The sequence below is a fragment of the Arachis ipaensis genome, chromosome B03 (genome assembly GCF_000816755.2).
Source record: "Arachis ipaensis cultivar K30076 chromosome B03, Araip1.1, whole genome shotgun sequence".
NCBI classification, from domain to species: domain Eukaryota; kingdom Viridiplantae; phylum Streptophyta; class Magnoliopsida; order Fabales; family Fabaceae; genus Arachis; species Arachis ipaensis.
In genome coordinates this window covers 40,891,206-40,898,354 of record NC_029787.2, presented here as the reverse complement: position 1 = coordinate 40,898,354, position 7,149 = coordinate 40,891,206, and the positions used below count along the sequence as shown (strand labels likewise).

The following is a 7,149-nucleotide window of genomic DNA, read 5'->3' as shown; positions in this document are numbered from 1 at the left end:
GATAGGCAGAAAATGAGCAGATTTGGTTAAGCAATCCACGATCACCCAAACCGCATCAAATCCCGACCTAGTCCTCGGTAATCCGGTCACAAAATCCATTGTAATTACTTCCCACTTCCACTAAGGAATCTCAAGTGGCTGTAACATTCCCGATGGCTTCTTATGCTCTATCTTCACCTTCTGACACATCAGGCACTTGGATACCACTGTTGCTACATCACCTTTCATCCCAGGCCACCAGAACATCTTCTTTAAGTCGTAGTACATCTTTGTACTTCCGGCATGAATAAAAAATCCACTGTTATGAGCTTCCGATAACAAGTCTTGCCTCAAACTCCCGACATCCGGTATACAAATCCTCCCTTTATATCTCCACAACCCTTCATCACCTTTGGTGAATTCTCCAAGCCTCTTCTCACCAACTGGTTGAAACAATTTCTGAAGCTTTTGCTCATCTTGCTGAGCCCTCTGAATCTCTGTTTTAAATGTACTTGTAATCTGCAACTGATTCAAATAAGCTCTTCTGGCAACTTCACCAATATCTAGCTTAAGATCCACAAACTTATCCACCAAATCCTCTTCCTTGATTCGCATGCAAGCTACGGTTAAAGACTTCCGACTCAAAGCGTCTGCTACCACATTTGCCTTTCCAGGCTGATAACTCCGTTCAAAATCATAATCCTTTAGCCACTCCATCCATATCCTCTGACGCATATTAAGCTCTTTCTGATCAAAGATGTACTTGAGACTCTTATGATCATAAAAGACGTAAACCTCACTCCGTACAAGTGGTGTCTCCAAATCTTCAATGCAAACACAATCGCCGCTAATTCCAAGTCATAAGTTGGGTAATTTACCTCATGCGATCTCAGCTGACGCGATGCGTAAGCCACCACATTCCAGTGTTGTATCAACACGCAACCCAAATCCTTCAGTGACACATCACAATACACTTCAAACGGTTCATGCAATTCTGGTAAGATTAGAACAGGCACTGAAGTTAACTTCTGCTTCAAAGTTTGAAAACTTTCTTCACACTCCAACGTCCACACAAAAGGCACTTCCTTCCGTATTAACTTAGTCATCGGCAGTGCTATCCGGGAGAATCCTTCAATGAATCTCCAGTAATATCTGGCCAAGCCGAAGAAACTCCTAACTTCCGTCACCGTCGTCGGCCTTTTCCATTCCATCACCGCTTCTACCTTAGAAGGATCTACCACTATTCCTCCTTTGCTTACCACATGACCTAAGAACTTTACTTCCTCTTTCTAGAACTCTCACTTCGACAACTTAGCATACGATTTCCGCTCCTTCAAGATTTGCAATACAATCCTCAAGTGTTCCTCATGCTCCCTTGCTGTCTTAGAATAAACCAAGATATCGTATATGAAAACCACCACGAATTTGTCCAAAAAGGGACAAAAGACTCTGTTCATGTAATCCATGAAAATAGCAGGTGCATTCGTTAACCCAAAAGACATTACCGCAAACTCGTAGTGTCCATAGCGTGTCCTAAACGTAGTTTTAGGGATATCATCCTCTTTCACCCTTATCTGATGGTAACCGGATCTCAAATCAATCTTGGAAAATACTCTAGCTCCTTGCAATTGATCCATCAAGTCATCTATCCTTGGCAGCGGGTACTTGTTCTTTACCGTCACTTTGTTCAACTGTCGGTAATCCACACACAGTCGCATTCCTCCATCCTTCTTCTTCACCAACAAAACTGGCACTCCCCATGGGGAAACACTCGGTCGAATGAACCTCTTGTTTAGAAGCTCTTCCAACTGAGTCTTTAATTCAGCCAGCTCTATCAGAGACATCCTATACAGCGCAATCGACACTGGTCCGGCTCCCAGCGCCAATTTAATCGCAAATTCAATCTCCCTTTGAAGTGGAAACTCAGGGATATCTTCCAGGAATACCTCCGGAAAGTCTCTAACTACCGGAATTTGATTGAGGTTCTGATCATCACCTAATGGATTCGCAGCCAATAGAATATAACCCTGACACTCTTCCCTACTACAGTGTACCATTACAGAGTTCAGGTAGTACCCCTCAGCTATCACTGCCCCATTTTTCCCTTCCGGCATTAACTGAATTGTCCTCTCAAAGCAATCCAACAACACCCGATTCTTTAACAACCAATCAAACCCTAAAATCATCTCTAACCCAATCATTGGTAAACAGATCAAATCATGCACAAAGTCTCTACCCTCAAGCTTGAAACATACTTGCCTATAGCCTGACCTAGTCATGACCGTCTGATGCGGAGTATGCACGTGCAGATCAAATGATAATTCTGACACTTTCAAACCTAGTTCCTCAACCTTAGCAAATGAAATAAACGAATGCGAAGCTCCAGTATAATGCAACTAAGGTTTTATCACCAATTAGACATATACCTCTCATCAACGGATCCGCCTTAAAAGCATCCTTGGCGTTCACAACAAAAACCCGTCCTTGATGCTGACTCTGGCCCGCATTCGGGTTCCTCCCACGAGTGCAATCCCTCGCAATATGACCAGGTAAACCACAGTTGAAGCAACCACCTAAACCAATCTTGAAAGAGTCATATAGATGAAAACGCCCACAATGCACACAAGTCAAATCTGGAGAATTCTTACTCTGATTTTGTCTTCCTTTAGCATACTGAAACTGATTCTGAGTATTCTTTCTGAAACCTCCTTGCCCTTGAGGCGCATATCCTCCTCTCTTGAAACTTTGGTCTCTCAGACGAAAATACTTGCCATGCCCCTTACTAGTGTTTCCTCCGTGAGTTTCCTTGGATGAAGCTACCGTCTTGGCATACTCCTCAACCACCCTTGCTTTGTTCACCAAGTCGGAGAAGGTACGAATCTCCATAGGAACCACAGCTGTCATAATGCTATCTTTCAAGCCTCTTTGGTACTTGATACACTTCCAGACTTTGTAGGTCTTCGGGACACCCTGACACACCCAAGAAAACCTACAAAGCTTCTCAAATTTGCTAATGTAATCTGCCACAGACAAGGAACCTTGCTTCAGCTGCATAAGTTCCATCTCCTTTACTTTCCTTGCAGACTCAGAAAAGTATTTCTTATAGAAGGCCGTTTGGAATACGTCTCAAGGAACATTGGCTTTCTGAAGCTGTAGTAGGTGGCATTCAACTTGCCACCAATGCTGGGCCTCTCCTGCAAGCTGACAAGCGGAAAATTCTACATATTGGTTATTCGGAACGTGCTGCGCCTGTAAAGCACGCTTCATGGCCTGAAACCAGTTGTCCACTTCAGTAGGATTGGTTGATCCTTGGAAAATTGGCGGATGAACTTTGAGAAAAGTTGCCAAGGTCATCGGAGCGCCTCCCATATTGTCGCTGTTCCCCTCAGTATTATCATTAGCATTTTCTTCGCCATTCCCGTTTCCATTTCAGGCCGATTGGCCTAACCTCTGCACAACTTGCAGAGTTACAGTAGCATTAGCATCCATGGTGTTTGCTAAGTTCGCTATTGCCGCCATGAATTTGGCATGATTGTCAGCTGGCTGCTCATTCCTATTCTCTCGTGAACGTGCTCGACCTCGTCCGCAAGTGGCCATTAGGGTTTCTGTCTACACTAAACAATCGATATCAAGGTGATCAGTCTCAATATCAAAAGCCTAGTGCTTCAATTATCCGAAACAGGCACTCACAAATAAGCATGCTATGCAATATCAAATAGATAACCTAATAGCATCAAAGAAAAAGACACACAGAGTATGCAATGAAGCACAATTGGTCCATCCCTCAGGCTCACGAGGTTAGTGGCAACGTTAGTGCCACTAACGGCTGCACTAACATGGGCGAAGCAAGGAAGAAGACCGTTAGTGGCAATGTTAGTGCCACTAAATGTAACACCCTAATTAGCCTAAGCTTTACCTCGCGTCGTAAAGCAAAGGTTAATCAAAGGTTACGACAGTTCTAAGCTCATACATATAATATATAGAAAGAATTTATATAATCTAGAAGTCCGATGAAGGATATAGCTCAAAAATAGGATTTGAAAAGTGCAAAATGTACTAACGAAGCTACTAACTTAAAGCACAAGATATAGTAAGATATTATAAGATAATAGTATAATATAATGAGAATCTAGCCATGGCTCGCGGAGTTTAAGCCGGATAGCTATATACAGACTACACAAAAACCAGACAGTAAAATCAGCTTATACAAGTTTTTCTCTCTCAATACAAGCCTCTAGGTAAAAGTAAATTACAAAAGTGAGAGATGTATAACAAAATAAATCAAAAAGACTCCAAGAGTAACAGGATCCTCCGCTTCTATCACCATTCAAGCAACTCACCGAGGTGGGTTGTGACCTGCATCTGAAAAACACAACAGAAATATGGTATGAGAACTGGAGGTTCTCAGTATGGTAACAGTGTCCAATGATGTAAGATATAAGACCCCGGGATGCCAAAGGCAATCCTAGACTTCATATCCATCACCAGATTCAATCTTAAGGCATAACTAAAAACAGTAAAACATAATCATATATAAATCTTAACATAATTAAATAGAGTACTCTATCTTAAGGAATTTCTATTCTAACCAAACACCGTTGTCCCACAGCCTTCACCAACCTATCCTCCATGTGATCCCATCGCCACCGTCTTCCAAACCTCCTCAATCCCAGTAGAAATTACAATTAATTACAATTAAAGTAAGCAAATAGGCATATTATTCAATTAGGCATACAAGTACAAGTCGGCAAAAGAAAACAAATAGATAGAAATGCACATGATAAATGCTTGTCTTATTGGCTTTGATATAACATTGTCGGTTCAACTGCCAACCCGACACACCTCCATGGAGATGTCGCCCTTCGCAATCATCATTGGGAACCCCCAAGATATAGTGCTCAGATCACTGTCCAGGATTTTGTGCCTACACACTCTATTGATCCGAAGGGATGCGAGCGGGATACTCTTGCCACAGACCTCACATCTCAACATAAGTGGGATTAACCACCGTCCTTACGCCGCCGCCGCTACCTCGATAGGCGGGATTAACCACCGTCCCTGCCGGGCGCATAGCGTCTCATAATCTCAGTATAAAACAGTAGTTCAGTGGCTTTTCAGAAAATATTTTTAATACATCAATGATTCATCATTGCACATTCGAGTCCTCGACTCATTTCAACCACTGTCACATCAACATTTCCATTCAGAGTCCTCGACTCATCTCAACTACTGTCAATTCACATTTTCATTCCAAACTCAGCAGTTCATCAATTCTCATCTCATATAACAATCATTCTTTACACGCCATCAAACCATCCTCAGTACACCCGAAACCTAATCCTCCATTTTCTAATTTTTCAAAACGACAACAACTAAATCTATAAAGTTCTTTCCCATGTTCTCATATCCAAAATTATGTCCAAAAGTCTTAAAATGGTGTCATAGAAGCTTACAATCTTGTTGGAAAGGTGAAATATTTGAAAACAAAAGTTTAAATTTGAGAAATAGGGCGTATGCTGATGAGCGGATATTTTATACGCTTTTTGGGGTTAATTTCATATAGTTTTTAGTGTGTTTTAGTTAGTTTTTAGTTTATTTTTAGTATTTTCTAGGCAAAATTCATATTTCTGGACTTTACTATGAGTTTTTGTGTTTTTCTGTGATTTCAGGTATTTTCTGGCTGAAATTGAGGGAGCTGAGCAAAAATCTGATTCAGGCTGAAAAAGGACTGCTGATGCTGTTGGATTCTGACCTCCCTGCACTCAAAGTGGATTTTCTGGAGCTACAGAACTCCAAATGGCGTGCTTCCAATTGCGTTAGAAAGTAGACATCTAGGGATTTCCAGAAATATATAATAGTCCATACTTTGCTCAAGGATAGACGACGTAAACTGGCATTCAACACCAGTTCCATGTTGCTGTCTGGCATCCAGCGCCAGAAACAAGTTACAAGTTGGAGTTCAATGCCAGAAAAGGATCCAAAGCTGGCGTTGAATGCCCAAAACAGCTCTATGCACGTGATTAGCTTAAGTCTCAACCCCAGCACACACCAAGTGGGCCCCAGAAGTGGATTTCTGCACCATCTATCATAGTTTGTTCACTTTCTGTAAACCTAGGTTACTAGTTTAGTATTTAAACAACTTTTAGAGGTTTATTTCACACCTCATGAAATTTTAGATCTGAACTTTGTACTCTTTGACGGCATGAGTCTCTAAACTCCATTGTTGGGGGTGAGGAGCTCTGCTGTGTTTCGATGAATTAATGCAACTATTTCTGTTTTCTATTCAAACACGCTTGTTTCTATCTAAGATGTTCATTTGCACTTCAATATGATGGATGTGATGATCCGTGACAATCATCACCATTCTCAACCTATGAACGCGTGCCTGACAACCACCTCCGTTCTATGTTCGATTGAATGAATATCTCTTGGATTCCTTAATCAGAATCTTCGTGGTATAAGCTAGAATCCATTGGCAGCATTCTTGAGAATCCGGAAAGTCTAAACCTTGTCTGTGGTATTCCGAGTAGGATTCAGGGATTGAATGACTGTGACGAGCTTCAAACTCGTGAGTGTTGGGCGTAGTGACAGACGCAAAAGGATCAATGGATCCTATTCTGACATGATCGAGAACCGACAGATGATTAGCCGTGCGGTGACAGCGCACCTGGACTTTTTTCACTGAGAGGACAGATGGTAGCCATTGACAACGGTGATCCACCAACACACAGCTTGCCATAGGAGGAACCTTGCGTGCGTGAAGAAGAAGACAGGGAGAAAGCAGAGATTCAAAAGACAAAGCATCTCCAAAACTCCAACATATTCTCCATTACTGCATACCAAGTATTTATTTTATGTTCCCTTGTTCATTTGCAAGTCAACTGATAATTATAATTGACCTCCTAACTGAGATTTACAAGATAACCAGAGATTGCTTCAAACCAACAATCTCCGTGGGATTCGACTCTTACTCACGTAAGGTATTACTTGGACGACCCAGTGCACTTGCTGGTTAGTGGTACGAATTGTGAAAAGTGTGATTCACAATTCGTGCACCAAGTTTTTGGCGCCGTTGCTGGGGATTGTTCGTGTTTGGACAATTGACGGTTTATTTTGTTGCTTAGATTAGGAAAAATTTTTCTTTTTGGTTTAGAGTCTTCTATTATTGTT

At 41.7% G+C, this 7,149-nt stretch overlaps 1 protein-coding gene across 1 annotated transcript; it reads right to left on the bottom strand.

Annotated features, from left to right (window-relative positions):
- On the bottom strand, positions 1,278–3,042 carry LOC110269447. Its single transcript, XM_021117274.1, has 4 exons — positions 2,406–3,042; positions 1,831–2,317; positions 1,485–1,764; positions 1,278–1,361 (listed from the first exon to the last, which is right to left on the bottom strand). Exons 1-4 carry the CDS (start codon positions 3,040–3,042, stop codon positions 1,278–1,280), a joined length of 1,488 nt encoding a protein of 495 aa, XP_020972933.1.

Excerpts from the sequence above, each read along its gene's own strand:
- LOC110269447 (XM_021117274.1), bottom strand. The coding sequence starts at position 3,042 with ATGGAACTTATGCAGCTGAAGCAAGGTTCCTTGTCTGTGGCAGATTAC. Across the intron at positions 2,318-2,405 it reads GGCGGATCCGTTGATGAGAG|GTTTGAAAGTGTCAGAATTA; the intron begins GTATATGTCTAA and ends TTGAGGAACTAG. Across the intron at positions 1,362-1,484 it reads ATGGACACTACGAGTTTGCG|ACAGCAAGGGAGCATGAGGA; the intron begins GTAATGTCTTTT and ends GTTTATTCTAAG.